General features: G+C 35.9%; 1 protein-coding gene across 8 annotated transcripts; it reads left to right on the forward strand.

Moving 5' to 3' along the window:
* The first annotated feature begins 949 nt into the window (after nucleotides 1-949).
* Nucleotides 950-23,726, forward strand: LOC127161092 (butyrophilin-like protein 3). 8 transcript variants are annotated; one of them, XM_051103740.1, is made up of 18 exons: nucleotides 950-1,105; nucleotides 1,259-1,334; nucleotides 7,325-7,675; nucleotides 8,078-8,350; nucleotides 8,852-8,959; nucleotides 15,429-15,470; nucleotides 15,719-15,760; nucleotides 15,991-16,032; nucleotides 16,192-16,233; nucleotides 16,453-16,497; nucleotides 18,284-18,319; nucleotides 18,545-18,571; nucleotides 20,306-20,332; nucleotides 20,562-20,588; nucleotides 20,782-20,808; nucleotides 21,001-21,027; nucleotides 21,225-21,251; nucleotides 22,179-23,726. In XM_051103740.1, the coding sequence occupies exons 2-18, from the start codon at nucleotides 1,277-1,279 to the stop codon at nucleotides 22,199-22,201; spliced, it is 1,224 nt and encodes a 407-aa protein (XP_050959697.1). In that variant the 5' UTR covers nucleotides 950-1,105; nucleotides 1,259-1,276; the 3' UTR covers nucleotides 22,202-23,726. The 8 variants fall into 8 exon arrangements, with proteins under 8 accessions (XP_050959697.1, XP_050959691.1, XP_050959693.1 ...); XM_051103734.1 differs by having other exon boundaries at nucleotides 950-1,070; XM_051103736.1 differs by lacking the exon at nucleotides 20,782-20,808 and having other exon boundaries at nucleotides 950-1,070.
* The last annotated feature ends 639 nt before the right edge of the window (nucleotides 23,727-24,365 follow it).

Below are 24,365 nucleotides of genomic sequence, written 5' to 3' on the forward strand. Positions count from 1 at the left end.
CTCAGCTTATTCCACAGCATTTGGCTCACTTTGCTGCATTGCTGGCATTTTGAAAAAAAAAAAAATAGCTAGCTTACCAATTCAGGCTAATATTTAGCTAAATGATTTGCATTGTTTTATATATTGCTAAATCACCTATTGTCAGGACTCTGGACTTTGTGTTCCATGTTTTCCCTCCAGCTTTAGTTCCTGTTTTCCTTATTTGGTCATTTTCCTGTTCTTGTTTAGTTTGATTTGTTAATTAGCCCGGAACCTGTTGTTAATTGTGTATTTTAGTTCCTTCCTGTTCAGTTGCCCTTTGTCTGATCTGTTAGTTTCTTATGTGTGCTTTCCAGCTCCTGAGTTTTTGTTTTCCCGTTCTGTTCACTTTTATTAAAGACTGTTTAAATATATCTCTGTGTCTCCTGCGTTCCCCAACAACATACTGTGACACCTATATGCACCATAAATATTTTTAGATCTGGATCAGTTTGCTTTGATGTAACAGCACATGCTAAAATGTTACTTTGACAAACCAAAATGTTTTTTTAAATAAATGGGTGCCTTGCTGCTCCCATGTGTCTCTCTTTTTCACAGTCTGGCAGAAATGATGTGTGATTTCAAAATACATGGTCACATGACAGTGAAAGTGTACAGTTGCCAAGATGCAGGGGGTGGGTCAATTTACCCACTGGCTAAACTTACCCCACTCTCCCATATCTCATATTTGGTGTGAATTGCTGTCTCAAAAGTGCTTATGCCACTGAGCCTTCTAAACCAGCTATTTAAACTAGTCAGAGCCTGCAAATTGATTTAAAAAGTGAAATCCACAAATGGCAGTTATAAACTCAAAGTCTGAACATGTTGATTTCAGGCAGCAGAGAGGTGCTCACTTCCTGTCACCACTACAACAAAAGTTACTCCTCCCTGCTCTTAGACTGTCATGAGGATGTAACAATAGTGTGATTGGAGGAACTGTGTAATCACTTACGTTGTTCAGTGATATGAGAAAGTAAAACTAAACCAGGACTAATCTCTGTATGATCTCGCATTTATTCACACTCTTGAGAGCAGTCAATGTTGAGTTTAAGGTAAGTCATGGAAGAACTGAAAAGCACCTGAACAAGTAAGTCTACATACATTTTCTGAGTTTAGATTTTTTTTGTGTAAAATCAAGAAAACACATGCATGTTTACTCACCATCCTTTGAGTTTTCTGGTTATAATATTTGTCTTCTTTTTTCATATATGTTTTTTTTTTTTTTTTTTTTTTTTTTCAGCTTCCATGTCTTTCAAATATGAAGTTTATTTGTTTGACCCTCCTGATTATTAGTGGAATTACTGATTCAAGATCAGGTAATTATTTGTATTCAAGTGAGTGTTCATGTGTAAAAGAAAGTTGAAGAGAAATTTAATAATTAACTTCTGTAAGGGACAAGGTACAATCAACCGGTCATAGTCCAACTAAAGTTTTATTATTCAGAAATATTTGACCACTGAATGGCAAGATTGACCAATCAGAATCAAGCATTCCAAAGAGCCACGTAATAATTATTCGAATCCATAAAGGTGTAAACAGGCAGCGTTTCATGTAGTTTAATATTGTGAATGAACCCTCAGCTAAACAGATGCAAAGCTGAGGTTTGATCTATCCCCGACCGGTACAGTTGGGGCTTTCCAAGGGGCCAGGGCCTTGATGTGGCCATGGGTCGCCCTGAGACTGAGTGCTGTATGTGCTTATTAGAGGTATTATTAGGGGTATTGAGCCTCTGAGGATGTTTTGGGGGCCTGACATATGTGTTTTTTCAGTTGCTTATAAACAAAAAAATGGCTAAAGTCTGAATACACTGTATTCAGCACAAACTGGGCTACAATAATATGTGAGCTGCATGTATGTACATGATTCTGTTTTTGAGAAAGCAATGTTTATGCATGGTTAGTGAAAAACAAAAATGTTAAAGTCACTGAAATATGTAATACTTTATCACAGAATATTTGTTCTGGATAAGACATGTCAAGCTTTCTATAGATATCTCTCTCATGTCTTTGTGTTGAGTATTCGCTGAGATTCAGTTCATTTTAGTGGTCTGTTTCAAAATGAAGATCACTAAGTCTAAGGCGGCAGACAGCGCACCCTGTTTGTTTTCTTTATTTGACAAAGGCACAAAGTGTTGCTGTGCTTTGTGAGAGGATTTGGGGTGGGATTTAGGGTGGGCCATCCTTTTTTGGAACGAGGAAATAACAGCTGTAAAACACTGACTCACTATGGGCTGCCCACAAAACAGGTAGGTCTGTGAGTGAATTGTAATGAATAGCCTTGTTTCATTGTTTCCAAGACCCCATTATAAGACACCTGGAATGGCATCCCAAGTCTGGCTTCAGATGGCAAGGAGCTAGATTGCTTAACACATTCTTAATCCCACCTTGTCACATTATTGATGCTTGGTCAGAACCCCTTGGCGTCGCTATATGATGCTCAAGGTACCCAAATCCAACATACCTTGGCATTACCCTGGACTAATCATTAACATATCATGATCGTCGGAAGAGGACAGCAGCCAAAGTTAGTTCTCGAAATAATGTACTCAGCAAACTGGCTGGCACAGTTGGGGTGCAAGGGCCCAGACACTCAAGACCACTGCACTTGCTCTGTGTTATTCATCCGCAGATTACTGTGTATCAGTCTGGTTCAGATCATCCCACACCAAGCTTGTAGAGCAGGGGTGCCCAACCCTGTTCCTGGAGATCTACTTTCCTGCCGAGTTTAGTTCCAACCCTAATCGAACACACCTCTCTGTAATTATCAAGTGCTCCTTCAGATCCTAATTAGTTGGTTCAGGTGTGTTTGGACAGGGTTGGAACTGAACTCTGCAGGAAGGTCGATCTCCAGGACCAGGGTTGAGCACCCCTGTTGTAGACGTTCAGCTAAATACGTCTATGTGCATAATCACTGGAACCCTACGTTCCACTCCTTTACCATGGCTGCCAGTCCTCAGCAACATACCACCACCACATCTCCGATGACAGGAGGCCACTGCCAAGCTGCTGACAAAAGTCCAAGCAAATGACAAGTTGCCACTCAGCATGGACATCACACTGCATCCAGCAGCCCACCTGTCATCAAGAAAACCTGTCTGGCCGGACCCGCCGCCAGAGGATATGACAGCTGATTCGGCATGGAGTGACAAGTGGGCAGCAGCTGATGTTGTGAACCACTTCCTCATAGCTGAACTATCAATCTGTCCTACTGGTTTCGACCTTTCTCGATGACACTGGTCAATGCTGAACCGATTCCAGACAGGACAAGGTCGATGTGCAGTCAACCTTGTCTGGTGGAGCCAAGCCACCAATCCAAACTATAGCTGTGGGGAACCAGAAACCATGCAGCACATTGTCAACAAGTGTCCGCTGACTCATTTCAACAGTGGACTTGAGGCTGTACACCTGGCTGAACAAGATGCTGTTTTGTGGCTGGGCACGCAATGTAAACGCTAATAAAAATAATAATATAGCATAATTTTTCGATGCACAGGGGAGTATCCTTTTAGCATCACTTTTCGACATGCAGTGTCCTCCCTTGTTTTCAGTTGTTTGTCTTAATTTAATAGTTTGTTTGAATTTGTACCTACCAATTCTGAACAATATACATAACAGGCAGATAAAAATCAGGCATGTGATTGGCTAAGGACAAAAAAGTAGGAAAATATACTAAGACAACCAACCCCCCCTCCATCACCACCTCTCTCTATAACAACAAATAAATTTTAACTTATTTTTGTACACATATTTTAACTTATTTTTGTACACTCTGTGGGTAGTAACTACAGTACTGGTACAACAGTATTTTCTTTAGCGGCTATAGAAAACCATTCCCTTTCGTTCCCTTTAGTTACTGTTGCTATGTCCGACAAGCGACGCATAATATAATAAAATATTGAATGGGAATATACGTTGCACTTGACCTATCACTACAAGACGACTCGACAGATTCGGCAGCATTCATTCGCGGAAAAATCATTAGGCCTACATAGTCTACATGTAGATTCCTTTAAATGTTAAGGGGAAGATTAAAAAAGAGAAACTGGGTCTGTGAATTCAGTTCTCACAGAATCACAGTTGAATTCACGATTGAATTCATATCTTGCTACTCAGTCAGAATCTCATTAACCTGGAGTCCCAGTCTCTGTCACAATAATCATATAGGCTATGTGATGTTTTAGGCCTATTTTGCAGACATCCATTTAAAATGTAGGCAATGGCTTATAAAGAAACTTTTTTCCATATCCACTTAGGTTTCTCAGCTTGCACTCTAGCATTTGTGTGGTCCAGGTAACGTTAGCTTTGCATAAAAAAAAATGGTTATCATTCGCATGGCTACTTTTACTTGAGTAAAGAAGTTAAATCAGTACTTCTACTTTTACCAGAGTATTTTTTAACACAAGTATCTGTACTTCTACTTGAGAACGAGAAGTGAGACGGACTATTTTCTTTAGCGGAAGCAATATAAATCGTTTTTAAATCAATAAACTCCTTTTAAAATCAATATTTTGTGTCAAATTATTGATTTATTTTGTAGGTAGCCATGTAATAAGCGGGATAATGTAGAGTTTGTCTTACATGTGCTTCATGAGCACACACGCGCGGTCTCTTGCTCTCTCTCGTCATGCACGCGCTACGCGGTTTGGAGCACAGTCTCTGTCTCGCGGGCGCACTAACTCCCTCGCTCTAGATTCCGGGAGAAACTATTTGCGGCCATCAGATTCAGTGAGCTATATATTTAATATAATAATTAAAATATAATTATTGATTTTTCATTAGACTATTTTTTGGTGCCCCCTCAGCACTCGGTACCCTACGCACAGTGCGTGATGCGCGTGGTGGGAGCGGCAGCGCTGAATGAACCTTATTGAAAAGTGTTAACTTACCATCTTATCAGTTAACGGTTAATAATCGGACAATGATTTGCGGCTGTCGGCTGGGAAAATTAACCGAAATGAGCGACTGAGGTAACTTACACTGCGCAGCAGGGAGCTTGATTGACAGGTGATCTGACCAATCATACTTCGCCATCCGCCATTTGCGAACGGTCGCAAATGCGTCCTTGTTGATACTTGGAAAGGAAGGAAAAATGCATCAGATCTGCATGATTCACACAGGTCACATTTTCAGGTCGAAAAATCCGGAATTCCGGATTAATCCGGAAAAATCACATCCCTGAAAAATACAGTCATAGTTATTTACTGCAAAAACTGATCATACACAAGCAGTATAATAGCATTACAAACAAGTCCTGTTGCATTCCAAATCTTCTGAAGCCATACAATATCTTTATGCAGAGAAGAGAATAATAGCTGAAAATGATCCCACCGCTCTGTTAATGTGCTCACATCATTACATTCAAAAAGATACTGCAGTAGCATGACGCAATTGGTCACAAGACACACAATAGCCAATAGCAGTTCACAACCAAGGCTGATGAAAAGCTTCTTCTGGTGGCATTTTTGAATTGAATTTCATTTCATTTCATTTCATTTTTGACTGCGGCACACATGATGACCTTTACAGAGGATCACGTCTATTCCTCTCACAAATCACTCGTTTTTCCTCGGAATATTTGCAATATTAATACTTTTTGAATAAATTATGATGGTAGTTGTATCTGTCTGTTATATCTTATACCCATAAATGTGTAAATAGTGTAATATAAATTAAACAGTTGTGACTGTTTACATTGAAAAATTACACCCCATATACGCAATAATGGGAATATTATTACATAATATATAATTTAATCATGACCATAAAATTCCCAGTGCCTTTCGCGCTGGCATATTGATGCCAAGCGTTTCTGATTTAAAGCAATGGAGGACCCTAAACGTAGAAAAATGATACTGAAGAGAATGTGTTGAGGCGAGAGACTGATGTTCTTGCTCCTGCAAAGAGGAGAATTGCTCTCCTCGTGAGGGTGTTTGTTATTTTTTGGTTTGCTAAAACAGTGGTAAATTGCTTGGATGCATACATTTACACTCTTAAAAATAAAGGTGCTTCGCAATGCCATAGAAAAACTTTTTTTGTCTGAATGGTTGTGTAACGTGGAGAGGGAGACGAGAGGCGAGGGGATCCATATGCACGCTTTTATTTAATGGACGAGGCAAAGACATGGTCAGACAGGCAGGGTCAGAACAATAACAAACAGGTATAACGCACACAAGACGTAGAGAGAGTCCGTGAAGCAGGCGTGGGTCAATCGACGGCAAACATAATCCATAACGTGAAACAGAAGAATAATCCTTAAACGAGCGAGAGTCCAGAAAGGCAGGCGGCGAGAAAGACGAAACTAGATGGCCAGGCGAGAATACTAAACTAAGGAAACTAGGAACTCAGGAACACGGGAGCTAGGAAACTTAGAAAACAAGGAAACAGTGCTAGCACTAGGTGAGCGCTAAACACAACTGATACAATACTCCACATTAATACTCCACAATACACGGTGTCTAACGAGAGAAAGTCCGGGGCTTTTATAGGGCTGCTGATTGGCCACAGGTGTATGGCGCAATCAGCGTGGTGGGTAGTGGGAGATGCAGTCCGGGGTGTAGTGCAACAGTCTGAGTGTGACAATGGAACGAGAGAGACATCTGGTGGTGAGCGGACCGCAGATCACCGACCAGATTTGTGACAGGTTGCATAAAGAACCTTTAACATCTAAAGAACCTTTCTGTTTCATAAAAGGTATTTGTGGTGAAAGAAGGTTCTTCCGGTTATAAAAAGGTAAGAAAGAGATGGTTCTTTGACTGAATGGTTCTTTGTGGAATCAAAAATGGTTCTTCTGTGGCATCGTTGTGAAGAACCTTTTAAGCACCTTTATTTTTAAGAGTGTAGTGAGGCAAACCCAGCACTGACAACAAAGACAACACCTGGATGAATAAGTTGGAAAGCAAACACAAGACGCATCAGGATTAGCCGGATAGCCACAGGGGAGAAGCACCGTTCTCAGAGGCCAATGTCAGCATTATAATCCACTGCTGAGGCTCTTCCACAGCGAGCAGGAAGGATACTTCTTTGTCTTTATGTTCTTCTTCTACTTTGGAGGAGATCTTCATGCTGAAGGAGAAAGAAATGGCATTCCTTTCTGTAATGGCATTCAGCACTGACTTATATTTGCAGATGGCCCTGTCTATTTGGGTACGCTGAAATGCCATTTGTCTGTGCAAGTGGACAAATGTTATTCAGTCAGTCTAAAGCATTTCAGAGAAAAGAAGTTTCCCCAAAGGCAGCTGAGGCAATGCCAGTGAACCATATCAAAAGGTAACCTTTATTTTGCACCTGCCTTCTTTTTTGTATAACAGAAGAGTATGATGTGGTGGGACCTGAAGATGCTGTTCTTGCTGTAGCTGGTGAAGATGTGATTCTGCCCTGTTCTCTCAAACCCAACACCAGTGTTGTGGACATGAGAGTGGAGTGGTTTAGACCTGGTCTGAAAGACTCATTAGTGCATCTCTATGAGGATCATGAAGACAGAAACACAGATCAGATTCAGTCCTACAGAGGCAGAACAGAACTGATCCATCAAGAACTGCAGAGAGGAAACGCTTCACTCAAACTCTCATCAGTCCGAGCCTCTGATGAAGGATATTATAAGTGTTTCATTCAGTCCAAATCCTGGTATGATGATGTAACTGTTGATGTCCGTGTTGAAGGTGAGTAAACCAATGAAAGCAAACATTTAAAACATTAAGCTTTGGTGTAGGGAAGACTGGGATTGGGTTTTTTTTTAACTTTCATGATTTACTTCTACTTGACCCACAAATATTGAATTAAATAGTGGTGTATAAGCTCACATTTGACACAACTATGAAAGTGACTAACAAGCATACACTCTGGGTCTCAGTCGCTAATAATTGCATAGATTATTAAAATAGAAAAATGTTAAAAGTGTTTCAACCATCCCCTGTCTCCCCTGTATGATACTCCTTGATGATTTTGTTTGATGCTCTTGTCAGCATCAAACTAACACAAGACAGAACAAAAACAAGTTTATAAGCAGGAAAACAAAATAGGGTTAGGCACTAAGTGAATGTTCTTCATCTTGGTCTCTGTAGCTGTAGGACGTCCTCCACTGATCACTGTAGATGGATTTGATCATTCAGAAAGGCTTCATTTGCAGTGTGAATCTGAAGGTTGGTATCCTGAACCTTATCTTGAGTGGCTGAACAGTGAAGGAGTCAGTTTGACTTCAGAAACTACTGAGACACAGAAAAACACAGACAGATTCACTGTGAAACACACCATCACTGTACATCACAGTGTCGGCAAGATACTCTGCAGAGTCAGACTAAAGCATCACATGCTGGAGACACAGATTGTGACCTCAAGTACGTGCTGGCACATTTGTTAAGCAATTTTTATGATGTTTTTATGGTTATTTAATGCTGTAGAATAGATCAAATAAAGTGAAATTTAGCAGATCTTTAACCTGCTTTGTATTGTTAGAATGTTGTATGAGAAAATGAACAAGGTTTCATTTTTCTCCTAGTTATGTGTATGATAAATCCAGATGATGCAAAATGCATAATTTTGTCATTTTGATGATGACACATCATTTTGTGTCATCTGGCGGAGTTTTGTTGATAGTTAAATTAATATCACGGTACACATAACTTGGAGAAAGATTCAACTTCAGCAAAGTTACACTTAAATTCTGAATTTTGTGCAGTACATTATGTAAATCAAAAAGCATCAGCAACATTCATTTTAACTGCACATTTTTTACTGTGTATGTACTATGAAAATTTATCTTGTTTGCATTATTAATTATTTTTAATCAAACAGTAATAAATGTTTGACTGGACACAACATGCTCCTTTGTTTTGCAGGTAAAAGTTTTAATCCATGGAGGACATCAGTCATCTTGAGTTTAATTGCTGTTGCGCTCATTGTGATTGCTGGAATGCTGATAGCTGCAGTTGTTTGTAAAAACAGAGGTAAAATTCTTGTTTGTTTTTATTTGTTTTATGTTTTTTATATTTCAACGGTTATATTTGATGGTTATATCCGTCATGAACGGAGAAACCAAAAGGTCCCTGATCTTTTTGTTATATAAGAGGTCATTGTCATTGTACTATAAAAACATTCTGTAAGTTTCAGATCTCGAAACTTTCTCGTTAGTCTAAAAACAGCTTATACTGAAGGCAGTCTGCCAAAATGACCGCGTCAGTAAGAACTTTTGTTCACTTAATTTTACCGCAAATTCACGATTTGACGCAGGATTTTCAAAAAGATTGAAACTAAAATAAGTCTTTTTATCTAAACAACGTGGTGCCACACATGGCAGCCATGGTGCTTCGCTCTGTTTTTGTTAGTTTTTCCTGTTTTTTTTGTCTCTTAAACACAATCAGTTTTACCAGGGATGAACTGCTGAACATTCAACAGAACACACCTCAAAATCTCCTAATGGTTTTCGATTATTCGGTCGTTTTGCTGAACACTGTAGTTGGCAGAGCAGCGGTGCTGATCAAACGTTTTAGGACACGCAGATGGGAGAAGCGAGTCAGCGCGGTCGTGAAGCTTTGACAGCACAGACTTTGAACAGCGTTGCCTAGCATACATCTGGCGAATCTCCGCTCTCTCCCAACAAAATGGACAAACTCCTCCTGCTCTCCTGGACAAATAAGGACTTTTCAAACTCCGCTGCCCTGTGTTTAACAGAAACCTGGCTGAATGATGCCACACCAGACAGCACGCTTCATGCTGGGCTACCAGCTGTTCAGACAGGACCGCAAAAGCAGAATCAACTGGGAAATCGCGTGGCGACATGACATCAGTTAAATTTGGTGTACAGATGTGTTAAAGAAGATGTGCTGTTCCAATCTAGAAGTGCTTTTCATTAACTGTAAGCCATTCTATTCACTTGTTCATTCTCGTAAGTGTATACATTCCTCTGCAAGTGCACGTAAGCCTGGCTTTACAGAAACTTGCTAATCAGATCAATGAGATAGAGCAAAAACACCAGCACACTGTTTTAATCGTTCTTGGGGATTTTAATAAAGCACATCTCTCCCATCCAAAATACAGACAGCATGTTACATGTCCCACCAGAGACAGTAATATATTGGACCACTGTTACACCACAATAAAAAATGCATATCACACACATGGGCAGGTTTGGGGCTTTCTGACCACTGTTTGACCACTTACTGGACCCCCTGCAGTTTGCTTACAGAGCAAACAGGCCCGTGGATGATGCAGTAAACATGCGACTGCACTTCATCCTGCAACATCTGGACAAAACAAGGACTTATGTGGGTATCCTGTTCGTGGACTTCAGTTCAGCCTTCAACACCATCATCCCAACACCCCTCCAGTCCAAACTAATCCAGCTCTCTGTTCCTAGCTCTATCTGTCAATGGATCACCAGCTTTCTGACAGATAGCCAACAGCTAGTGAGACTGGAGAAATTCACATTCAACAGCCGCACCACCAACACTGGCACTCCTCAGGGCTGTGTCCTCTCCCCACTGCTCTTCTCCCTGTACATCAACAACTGCACATCTAAAGACACCTCTGTCAAGCTCATGAAGTTTGCAGATGACACTACAGTCATCGGCCTCATCAAGGACGGAGATGAGTCTCCTTACAGACAGGAGGTTAAAGAGCTGGCTGTCTGGTGCAGTCACAACAACCAGGAGCTCAACACGCTGGAGATAATAGTGGACTTCAGGAGGAACCCCCCCTGCTCTCCCCCTACTCACTATCATGAACAGCTCTTTAACAACAGTGGAGACATTCAGGTTCCTGGGCACTACAATCTCTCAGGACCTGAGGTGGGACAATCACAGTGACTGTGTTGTCAAAAAGGTCCAGCAGAGGCTGTACTTCCTTTGCCAGCTGAGGAAATTCAACCTGCCAAAGGAGCTGCTGACAGTTCTACTCAGCCATCATTGAATCTGTCCTCTGCACCTCAATAACTGTCTAGTTCAGCTCAGCTACCAAACTGACCTTAGAAGACTACACTGGATAGTTCGGACTGCTGAGCGAATCATTGGTACAACCCTCCCTACCGTCCAACAACTTTACTTAAAAAAAAACTTTATTTAAAAGGGTCATGAACTGTACAAAGGCAGTTCATGACCCTTTTAAATAAATAAAAGATGCTAAAGTTGTCACCAGAGCTGGGTAGATTACTTACAAATTGTAATCCATTTCTGATTCCAGATTACATGACAAAAATGATATAAATAATGATATGAAAAATGCAAAGAGTAAGAAAATATGTTCCATTCATTGTAATTTACAACATGAAGTGCATTAAACATATTACACAAAGGTTTCTCAAACCAGAGTTCATAAAGGAACTGCAGGGAGTTTGTGAGTTTAATGAAAAGCTAACAATTAATTAAATCATAAAAAATTACAATTCAAATGAATCATTTTAAAACAAAGTCCCTTTCAAGGAAAGTCTCTTCACTCTGCAGCCATATTTGCAATGTCTCTGGGCAGCTAATACAAGACCAAATCTTAATGAATGGGGGAATCCTGGGCCCTCATTTATCAACAGTGCTCACTTAGTATTTTGTCTGGTTTCTAGTCAAAATATCGAAAAATTCTTAAATTAAGAAGATGCATTTACTAGATAAGCAAAAAGACGTAAGATGTTTAGTCTTGTTTCCTGGGGGGGGTCCATGAATGTGAACGAGCATGATGCTTAAGAACGTGGGATTTATCAACAATGATTACTTACTGGTGTGCGTAAGAACCGCGTACGCACATTTGATAAATATGGATTTTTTTGCACTTTCACACATTCTAATTTTTATTTGTAGGACAAAATATAGAACCTTTTCTACACATTACTGATAAATAAGGGCCCTGAAATTTCAAAAACTGCTTACAGAACTCACAATTAAATTACATGTCAAATCAGCAACAAAAATCTGAAACTGCCCTGTGAATGTTGTTTTTTATGATCATATAGCCTCAGGTTTCTATGAGAAATTTGGATCTTTCATTTAGAGGTGGGACTATTCCTCCATATTGCTTGTTGCAGTTTCATAAGTATAGGAGTAAACCATCTTTGTATTTCTATAGTCTTTGTTTTAAAATAACAACTAAAATAAAACACTTACTAAAAAAGATAAAATATTTTTTTATTTACCTGCATGCTATGTGACCATTAATCAACATCAAAGAAACTGTGAACATGCAAATGTAATATTTAATTATTACTTAATTATTGAAATATTTATTTTAAAATCTCAGGAGTTCTTAAAATAAATATATTTGGTGAATAAGGTTTAGATGACAAAGGTTTTGGAATGCTTGCGTTACATGTAAATAAGAAATAAAGTGAATATATGCATTTTAATGAGTTTAAAACACAAAAGCCTTCCAAAGACATAATAATCCATGGTTAAAAAACCTGCAGAATGATAATTCCAATGTCCACAAAACTGGACTTTCTGAAAGCATAGAATTGGTAGGATATTTTAGAAAGGAAAATTTAAAAGATGAAAAAGAGAAATTAGGGAGAATAATAATCATAATTTATTTCTATTGTGTGAATAATTATAACACCACGCCAGCAGATGGAGCCCTCATCTAAGTACTGTCTGTTACCACTCCCTCTGCTTCCTCTGTGGTTACTTCCTGTTTGGCAGTCATATAAGGATGGCCATGCCAAACAGCAATTGTGAAGTATTGTTTTGCTGTTGCGGACTCTACTGAGCGGTTTCTTGTTTTCCATTGCCTTGCTTAATTGACATAGTCATTGCCATTGTCATAGTCTAGCTCTAGTTTCTTTGCCTTGTTTATTTTGTTAATTTGGACTGCTCACTTGAATTTTGACCTTGGACTGTTGCCCTGTTTTTTGTGGATGTTTAGCTGCCTGCCCTGACCTTTGCCTGTTTCTGGATTACTCTTTTGTCTTTCCCTTAGATATTACTGTTTGCTGGTATTTTGACCCTGTCTGTTTTGACCACGCTGTGTTTAATAAAGCTAGCACTTGGATCTATCATTGTTTTCACGTTGAGTCCTGTTACAATAATATGTATTCATGTAATCCTTAAAGTAACTGTAGTCTGATTACGAGTATTTTAAAATGTAATTTACTCTAATTACAAGTACAATATTTTTTGAATCTGATTACATAACCCAGATTACATGTAATCAGCTACTACCCAGCTCTGGGTGCAGAATTTTTTTTCTGAAAATTATTAAGTTTACTATTAATTTAAAGTCTCATTACTTTTTTATTCAGTCAAATGGTCCCAGCTGTGGCATGGAGAGGGTTAGATTAATACAGGGCCTTAATACACAATCTAATGTCCTGACAAAATCTAAATTTTGATTATTTTTACTGCAACAGTTGTAATGGACCTTGAACATATTGCACAATATACAGCTGAATGAGTCAAGTCATTTCGGAGCAGTCTTTCTCAGCCATGTTCAATATTACCGGGAAGCCTTTATATATCGGATATCGGAAGCCTTTTTTCCACAAGTTGGTATTATTCTTTAGGGTCTTCATTCAAAGTCTATGACATACTTTGGTTAAAATTTCCTCAATGGTCATGTAAAACAACACCCTGTTTCCCTGTCAAAAAAGCTCTGTTCACAGAGATCCATTTCGGTGCATATTTCTTTAAATGCTAATGAGCTCTGCTCACCCCGCCCTATTTTCCATGAAAGAGGAAAGACAATTCGCAAATAATCATTAAAAATATATAAAATGTGAGATTTACTTCTTCTGGAGCTGCTGCTGGATCAGTTGGTATTGATCCATTCGTGAGTTGTAACATTTTAACAAAACCTGCCTTGAATTGTCCCTCATTCAGAAAGCAGTCCGGACTCCGGAGTAAAATGATTTGCGCAGACAAATGAGTTTAGGTGCATTTGGTGGTACGTTACCATCAAAAACAAAACAAAAAATTTTTTGTCACATTTACATCTAACTACAAAACACCTGTATTGCTTATGAAACATAGGCTGCATTTCAGTTCATTTTTTATGCCTGTCACTGGCTAACTTCCTTCCATCTCGTGGACTCGGAATGTACGTTGATTACGAGTGCCCACTACTGGTGGAAGCCTTGCAATGTGAAGTCATATTGCTCAGGAAGAATCTAAATGGCTTGATTGTTGAGACTGTACAGTTTCTTTTTTTTTAAGAAGGAGTGAATGGTTTTTTTATCATTGTAGGGTTGTGTCCACACACTACACAAGACACATTATATGCAAACACCATGTAAAAGTAAATTTTGCATTCAAAAACCCCTTCAAATATGACAGTGGGTAATGACACGCTATGGCCTAACAAACTTGAAAAGACGATATTTCACTGTGCCAATCTGCTTGTATGGACACACGATTGATGCCACAATCAGAAATTCTGCTTTCTGCCCATTTGGCACAACCTTTCTCAGCCATCTTAATGTACAAATATACACATATTATCAAACATATTCCTACAAAACCAAACATTTTCTTCTTACATTATGTGAATTCTTTTGCCAAAGTGGTTATATAATCACTCCTGGCAACAGGGCCATTATAGCCATAATTAGCCTCAAGCTACACATAACAATTTACATTATGAGATTAATAAAGTTAATACTTTTGATTAATACTATTTTTTTCCCCAAAAACACACTTTATACTGTAACACCATCTAGTGTTTGTACTATTTTTAGACTATTTTTAGAGTTCTAAAGTGGATTTTGATCATATGAGGCAGAAATATATTATTTGTGACCCCACAAAACCATCCATAAGGGTAATTTTTAAAAAAAATTTAGATTAAACCGTCATCTGAAAGTTGAATAAATAAGTTTACACTGATGTGTGGTTTGTTAGGATAGGATAATATTTGGCAGAGATACAAATATTGGAAAATCTGGAATCTAAGGGTGCAAATTAATCTATATATTGAGAAAATTGTTTAAAGTTGTCCAAATGAAGTTCTTAGCAATGCACATTACTAATCAAAAATTAAGTTTTGATATATTTACGGTAGGACATTTACAAAAAAATTTTATGGAACATGATCTTTCCTAATGATTTTTGGCATAAAAGAAAAATCGATAATTTTGACCCATACAATGTATTTTTGCCTATTGCTACAAATATACTTGTGTTACTTAAGACTGGTTTTGTGGTCCAGGGTCACATTTATGACTTTTTTTTATAGTTGCATCCTGCTTAGCATTTCTCATATTAACATCTTTAGTGTATTTTAACAAGATGTTAATATGAGAAATATTAAGAGAATAGAATATAAAAGAATATGACACAGTATGTTTGATTGAATAAAAAAGGCATAAAAGGAACATACATTTCATCCTCTAAATAGTTAATTAACAGACACTGTGTATTCATATACTGTATTTTTTTTTTTGTCACATGTATATCTTTGGTCACCTTAGTCACCTTCTTTTCCCTTTGTTCTTACTTTTTTCAGAACTTGACAACTACGGAATGAGTACAGTAGACAGAAAGCAAGGTAAATTTGTCTTTTTAAGTTATAATTTAATCTTAATGTAAAGTTTGTTTTTCATCCACAGAATATCTACTTAACAGACACTATGTATTCATATGATTTTGTGTATATCTTAAATCCAAGTTTTTGGCCTTTTTATTTATTTGTTTAAATAGAATTACTGTTTTATTTATGGTTGTTGTTCCTCAGTAAAAAAATTAAATAATTATGGCATCTATATTTATTGTTTTTTTCACTTGCCTTTTCTTCAGAACTTGATCAACTAAAGAATGAGAACATGACAAATCAAAAAGGTGAATTTATCTTTATTAGGTTATTATTTCACTGTCAGTGTAAATGATTTTGTCTTTTTTTTTTTTTTTTTTTTTTTTTTTTTTTTTTATTTGTAGTTATTATTCCACCCCATGATAGAAGCATGTTTATAAAATATACATTTGAATTATTCAGTTGCCATACTTGTGTGTGATGTTCTATTTAATAATCTATTTTTTTTTCTCTGGCATTTATTCTGAATTTTCTTTAGAATGCAAAGTACTACAGAATAAGATTAGCAGAACACAACAAGGTGAATTTATATTTCTTAACTTATTATTTCACTAAAAATGTAAACGTTGCCATTTTCAAGTTTTATTTACATTTGAATTATTTATTCAGTTACCATTTAAACCAATGTGTGATCTATTTAATGTTATTTTCTCTTGCCTTCATTCTGAATTTTCTTCAGAATGCAAAAAACTACAGAATGAGATTAAGGAAATACAACAAGGTGAATTTATAATTATTAACTTATTATTTCACTAAAAATGTAAACATTTTTGCCATTTTCAATTTTTTTATATTTGTAGTTATTATTTCTCCCCTATACGTTTAAATGTTTACATTTTTATAAAATGTACATTTGAATTATTTATTTAGTTACCATATAAACCCATGTGTGATCTGTTTAATGCTGTTTTCTCTTGCCTTTATTCCGAATTTTCTTCAGAACGCAATGAACTTTTAAAGAACGAGAACATGAAAATAAAAGAAGGTGAATTTGTCTTTTATAAAGTTATAAGTTATAAATCATTTTTATCCACAAAATATATACTTAACAGACACTGTGTATTCATATGCTTTTGTGCATATCTTAATGTTTTTGCCATTATTTTTAAAAATGCAAATTGTTTTATTTCTAGTTGTTGTTCCTCAGAAAGAAATGATTATGGCCTGTATATTTAATGATGTCTTCTCTTCCCCTTGTTCTGAATTTTCTTCAGAACACAATAAACTGCAGAATAACAGAGGAAAAAAAAAACATAAATTTATCTTTTTAAGATACAACTTCAAATTTAATGCAAAGTTTGTTTTCAGGTCATGTAAGTTTTTGGCATTTTAGTTTTTATTTAGTGGAGTTTGTGTTTTATTAGTGGTGCTTGCCAAAGGCGAAGCATCACTATTATTATCTTGCATACTTATTATTTTTTTCTTCCACACCAAATTCCGGCCCGCTACTTCTCCTGCACACAGACCCATGAATGAGGTGTCAAATTATGTGGCTTATTGAGGAGAGGTGTGCTAAAATTGAGCAAAAAAATTGTACAGAATTTACATTGCCGCCAAATTTGACGGCCTGTAGCGCCAAGCGAGAATTTCATAGAATCTTATGAATCACCACAGTTGAAGAGGCTGTCAACCTGTGAGAGAACATACCCTGCAATTGGGTATAAGTTGTACCCCTGGGGCACAAGAGCCCCTCAAAATTGCCCCATAGACATACTATGGTGAGGGACGGCCCATAAAACAGCATCTGAGCACACGTTTTTCCTATGGTAATTTACATAGTAATTTTACATTGAACATAACTGCATCACAATGTCATTACTGTAGACATACTGTAGGGGTGGGCTCATTTTACTCAGGCATCCAATCAGACTCTCAGGATCACCGTGAAGCTGTCAAGCCATGTTCTAGCAACCATTTAGAGAACCCTAGCAACTGATTTCATAGACTGCCATTATAAAAGGCCCAGATTGATATCTTTAGATCACAGTCTCATAGAAACAAGGGGGTGGGATTGTTTGTCTCGTTGCAGCAAACAGCCAATCATGAATCATCACTGATACTTTCTAGTCACCCCTCAGCATCCATTATCAAGCACCCTAGCAACCCAAACCCAAAGAGGCATGTCTTCAAATCAGAATGTCACAGAGACATGGGGGTTGGTTTATATTATTTATACTGGCAAGCAGCCTTTGGATTATCATCATTGGCAGCTCTCAAGCCACTCCCTAGCAACCAAACAGAGTACCCTAGCAACCCTTACACAAGACTGAGGGTGCACCTCAATCAGCTCCCTAGCTCCCGAGCTTGTGAATCAGTGTATCATGTACACGAATTCGGTCACTGGTAAATTCCCTGGCTCACTGCACGTTCGGACAGTGATCACTCAAATTCTGATGATATCACTACATGCAACATCAATGGACAACATTGTAGAACGTCATTGCTGGAATTAATAAACAACAGGCAGGACCAATCTCTGTGCATTGTAACTCACAGAAAGTCTACAAAATATGTTGTCTCCCATCCATAACGCATGTGAATTTCTTTCATCTAAACACGTTTATAGACCGATACTTTTCTGATGTCTGGACTTTATTTTTAGGGATTTAGAAAAATATAAAGAGAAAGTTCAATGTATTCAATGTATTATTTCTCCCCTATAATAGATGCATATTTATAAAATTTATATTTAAATTATTTATTCTGTTACCATATATACCTGTGATGGTATCTATTTATTGTTTTTTCATGAGTTTATTTTTTGTCTTCAGAGCTTCATCAACAAGAGAAGTTTAGAAAACAAGAAGGTGAATTTATCTTTATTACCTTATTATTACAGTAATAATTAAAAAAATGCCATTTTTAAAGTGTTTTTTTTATTATTATTGTTTACATGTGTAGTTATTATTTGTCTGCTATAATATATGCATATTTATAAAATGTATGTTTGAATTATATATTCAGTTACCATATATACCTGTGATGGTATCTATTTATTCTTTTCTCATGACTTTATTTTGAATTTTCTTCAGAACTTGAGAAGATCAGAAAACAAAAAGGTGAATTTATCTTTGTTAGCTTATTATTTCAGTAATAATTAAAAAAATGCCACTTTTAAAGAGTTTTTTTTCCCAATTATTATTGTTTACATGTGTAGTTATTATTTCTCCCTTATAATAGATGCATATTTATAAAATGTATATTTGAATTATACATTTAGTTACCATACAGGTCCATCTCGATAAATTAGAATGTCATGGAAAAGTTCATTTATTTCAGTAATTCAACTCAAATTGTGAAACTTGTGTATTAAATAAATTCAGTGCACACAGACTGAAGTAGTTTAAGTCTTTGGTTCTTTTAATTGTGATGATTTTGGCTCACATTTAACAAAAACCCACCAATTCACCATCTTAACAAATTAGAATACTTCATAAGACCAATTTGGCCATCTGGAAAGTATGTTAATTTACTGTATATGTACTCAATACTTGGTAGGGACTCCTTTTGCTTTAATTACTGCCTCAATTTGGCGTGGCATGATGGTGATCAGTCTGTGGCACTGCTGAGGTGGTATTGAAGCCCAGGTTTCTTTGACAGTGGCCTTCAGCTCATCTGCATTTTTTGATCTCTTGTTTGGCATTTTCCTCTTGACAGTACCCCATAGATTCTCTGTGGGATTCAGGTCTGGTGAGTTTGCTGGCTAGTCAAGCACACCAATGGTCATTTAACCAACTTTGGTGCTTTTGGCAGTGTGGGCAGGCTGAAATCGGCATCTTTAAAAAGCTAGTCAGCAGAAGGAAGCATGAACTGCTCTAAAATTTCTTGGTAAACTGGTGCAGTGACTTTGGTTTTCAAAACACACAGTGCACCAACACCAGCAGATGACATTGCACCCCAAATCATTACAGACTGTGGAAACTTAACACTGGACTTCAAGCAACTTGGGCTATGAGCTTCTCCACCCTTACTCCAGACTATAGGACCTTGGTTTTCAAATGAAATACAAAACTTGCTCTCATCTAGGCAACAGTCCATTTCTTCTTCTCCTTAGCCCAGGTAAGACGCCTCTGACGTTGTCTGTAGTTCAGAAGTGGCTTAACAAGAGGAATGCAACAACTGTAGCCAAATTTCTTCACACGTCTGTGTGTGGTGGCTCTTGATGCCTTGACCCCAGCCTCAGTCCATTCCTTGTGAAGTTCACCCAAATTCTTGAATCAATTTTGCTTGACAAGCCTCTCAAGGCTGTGGTTCTCTCAGTTGGTTGTGCATCTTTTTCTTCCACACTTTTTCCTTCCAAACTTTCTGTTAACATGCTTGGATACAGCACTCTGTGAACAGCCAGCTTCTTTGGCAATACATGTTTGTGGCTTACCCTCCTTGTGAAGGGTGTCAGTGATTGTCTTCTGGACAACTGTCAGATCAGCAGTCTTCCCCATGATTGTGTAGCCTAGTGAACCAAACTGAGAGACCATTTTGAAGGCTCAGGAAACCTTTGCAGGTGTTTTGAGTTGATTAGCTGATTGGCATGTCACCATATTCTAATTCTAATGAGATTGAGTGAATTAATTAAATGTGAGCCAAATTCATCACAAATAAAATAACCAAAGACTTAAACTACTTCAGTTTGTGTGCACTGAATTTATTTAATACACAAGTTTCACAATTTGAGTTGAATTACTGAAATAAACAAACTTTTCCACAACATTCTTATTTATTGAGATGCACCTGTATATACCTGTGATGGTATCTATTTATTGTTTTCTCATGACTTTATTTTGAATTTTCTTTAGAACTTGAGAAGATCAGAAAACAACAAGGTGAATTTATCTTTATTAGCTTATTATTTCATTAATAATTAAAATGGCATTTTAAAGTGTTTCTATAATTTCTTTTTTTTTTTTTTACATATGTGGTTATTATTTTCTCCCTTATAATAGATGCATATTTATAAAATGTATATTTGAATTATATATGTCAGTTACCATATATACCTGTGATGGTATCTATTTATTGTTTTCTCATGACTTTATTTTAAACTGTCTTCAGAACTTGAGAAGATCAGACAACAACAAGGTGATTTTATCTTTATTACCTTATTATTACAGTAATAATTTAAAAAGGCCATTTTTTGTGTAGTTATTATTTCTCAACTATAATAGATGCATAATTATAAAATGTATATTTGAATTATATATCAGTTACCATATGTACCTGTGATGGTATCTATTTATTGTTTTCTCATGACTTTATTTTGAATTTTCTTCAGAACTTGAGAAGATCAGACAACAACAAGGTGATTTTATCTTTATTACCTTATTATTACAGTAATAATTTAAAAAGGCCATTTTTTTGTAGTTATTATTTCTCAACTATAATAGATGCATAATTATAAAATGTATATTTGAATTATATATCAGTTACCATATATACCTGTGATGGTATCTATTTATTGTTTTCTCAAGACTTTATTTTGAATTTTCTTCAGAACTTGAGAAGATCAGACATCAAGAAGGTGAATTTATCTTTATTATCTTATTATTAAAGTAATAATTTAAAAATGCCATTTTTTATATGTGTAGCTATTATTTCTCCACTATAATAGATGCATAATTATAAAATGTATATTTGAATTATATATCAGTTACCATATGTACCTGTGATGGTATCTATTTATTGTTTTCTCATGACTATATTTTGAATTTTCTTCAGAACTTGAGAGGATCAGAAAACAAAATGGTGAATTTATCTTTATTACCTTATTATTACAGTTATAATTTAAAAATGCCATTTTTTTATATGTGTAGTTATTATTTCTCGCCTATAATAGATGTATATTTATAAAACGTGTATTTGAATTCAGTTACCATGAATGGTATCATATAAACACATGTGTGATGTTATCTGTTTAATGTTTTCTCCTGCCTTTATTCTGAATTTTCTTCAAAATACAATAAACTTTTACAGAATGAGAACGGGGAAAGAAAACAAGTTCGACTTTGCGTCGACTGGTTCTTTGACCCCAGGCATGCATTACAATTGTTTAATGCACACCTAGCCATGGAGTGCCTGTTTTGATCTGCCAAACAATTAACAAACACTGTCTATTAATTTATAAATAAAACAAGATATATATGATTGTATGGCAATTTAGATATAAAACGAACACCCACATAATGAATGCATGTTTATATTGTATGCATGTATATTACAATTATTTATTTAGTTACCAATGTTAATACATCGTATTAGCACATCTAAATGATTATAAATAACGTTTTATGTGGAGCTGATGTTTTTCAGGGTGATATAAAAATAATGTCATTTCAGTGCCCTTTCTCTTGTCTTTATTCTGAAATTTCTTTAGAACGTGATCAGCATTTACAGAGTCACAAATTTTACACCAAATATTAAATTAGTTTTGTATGGTTTATTATATTAATAATTGTTATTCTGCAAGACAATGAATTAATACATGGTGCATTCATATATGAATAAAATTCATTATAGTTTATTACAAGATAAGTAATCTGTTTAAAATCCTGTTGATTTTGCTAGTCTTCAAGTGGTGACTAATAATATTTATCTCATTATTTATCTTAAGATGAATTCAGTCATGGGCTCTTTATAACTTAATGCTTTCTTTCTGTTTTTTACAACCAACAGGAGGAAACTGTCTTTTACAATGAGGTGCAGGTGGCGGAGTGAACTAAGTGGTATTTAGGCCATAAACATGATGGGCTGGAACAGTCTGAGTGTGGAGCCTGGGTTGTGGATTATGAGGAGGGTCTGGCCTCCTTTTATGATGAGTCCATCTTACACTGGTCAGTCTTTTGATGAGAAACTTTATCATAAACATTTCTGTGTTAGTTATGTTTCTCACATAGCTTTTGACTGTTGACATGTGGGTCATTCTATAATTGTGGGTACATCTCATGTCCGTGAAGTATATATATATATATATATATATATATATATATATATCTTTAAGGTTGCTCATTCTACTCTGCAGTTAAGCATGAAAATGACCTCAAATATAAATCATATAAATTTCATAGTTTTGCCTTCAGTTAGATTGGGTTATCAAGACATTTGGGTATGCTCTTTAAAAAAAAATTAAGTGTTTATTGTTATATAACCTCAAAAAGGAATGGTTTTTCACATAATTTGACTGTCAACAGTGTTACTCAAGTATTATTGCTGTGTTTTGTTTATGAAAATATATTTCTAAACATACCATACACTGTAAAAAAAATCCTGTAAAAAAAAAACGGTAAAAAGACTGGCAGCAGGGATTCCAGAGATATTCCGTTAAATTACAGAAAATCACCATTTTTCAAAATTACAAGCAAAAACTGTAAAAATACAGAATACACTTTATGGTCAAAATTAATTAAATTACAGTATATTATCATTGATAATATACAAAAATTATGTTAAATTACATAGAAAACAACCAAATTTCAGGTTAATTGCGATAAATTTAAGGTTTTAATAAGTTATTTTATAGAACTGCTCTGTCCATCTACAGTAATTTACTTTTAAACTACAGTTTTTCTATGTACAATAACTAAGAAATAATTTATAAAAACGCAGTAAGCACATATTTTGTAAAGGATTAATCCTTCTTTTTACAGAAAAATTAAAAAGGTATTTAGAAGTTATTTTATGTCTACCTGGAATCATTTTGTTAAAATACAGATATTATTAACTACAATAATCAAGAAATGTTGCATAAAAATGTAGTAAATTCGTAATGCAAAGACAATGTCTGCAGATATTTTAATCATTCATTTTCCAGAAATATTACAGTTTAAAATGTTTGGACAGTAGAGAAAAGAGCACAGTACTTAGAAATACATAAAAAAGAACATCATCATTTTCAGCCAATTTCTGTAAAATTAACAACATATTCTACAGTCACTGTATTAGTCATTGTACAGAAGCACTGTATGTCAAGTTAAATGAATAATAAAATTATAGGAAACATGTTTAGTACATCATTTAGAACATGCAAAAATACCTACATACAAGAGGCAACTGCTGTATACCTGTATACATTTACAGTGACATTTTATCCAAAGCAACATACAAAGTCCCAGTTAGTCTAACACAGTAGACATAGCAGTTTTTTAATAAACAGAAAGTGTTAGTATTAAAGGGATAGTTTCTGTGTATATGACTTTCTTCTTTCAGACAAAAACAATCAGAGCTATATCAATAAACACCCTGCCTCTTCCAGGCTTTATAATGACAGTAAATGGCTGCCATGAGATTGAAGCTCAAAAGTTCATCCATCCTTCATAAACGTACTCTACATAGTTCCAGGGGGTTAATAAAGCCCTTCTGAAGCTAAGCATATTTTACACTTTTTAAAGTAAAAAAAATAAAAATAAAAAAAAACTTGCTCCCGGCAAAATGCTACGACATGACATGCTAAGCTACAATCCTACATCATGCAAGTTATGCTCAAGTTGACTCTGTATGGCTGTTTGACCTGAACATTAGTTATTTTACTTTATAAGGTGTAAAATATGCTTCGCTTCAGAAGGTCTTTATTAACCCACAGGAGCCATGTTAAGTATGTTTATGATGGATGGATGCACTTTGAGCTTCAAACTCATAGCAGCCATTCACTGCCAATTTAAAGCCTGGAAGAGCCAGGATGTTTATTGATATAACTCTGATTGTGTTTGTCTGAAAGAAGAAACTCATGTACACATACAATGGATTGAGGGTGAGTAAATCATAGGCTCGTTTCGATTTTTGGGTGAACTATCCCTTTAATTAGTCAAGCGTTCATGAAAAACAAAATATTTTTTTAGCCATTTCTTGAAAATGGGCAGAGTTAGG

Source organism: Labeo rohita, unplaced genomic scaffold (assembly GCF_022985175.1).
Source record: "Labeo rohita strain BAU-BD-2019 unplaced genomic scaffold, IGBB_LRoh.1.0 scaffold_540, whole genome shotgun sequence".
NCBI lineage: Eukaryota > Metazoa > Chordata > Actinopteri > Cypriniformes > Cyprinidae > Labeo > Labeo rohita.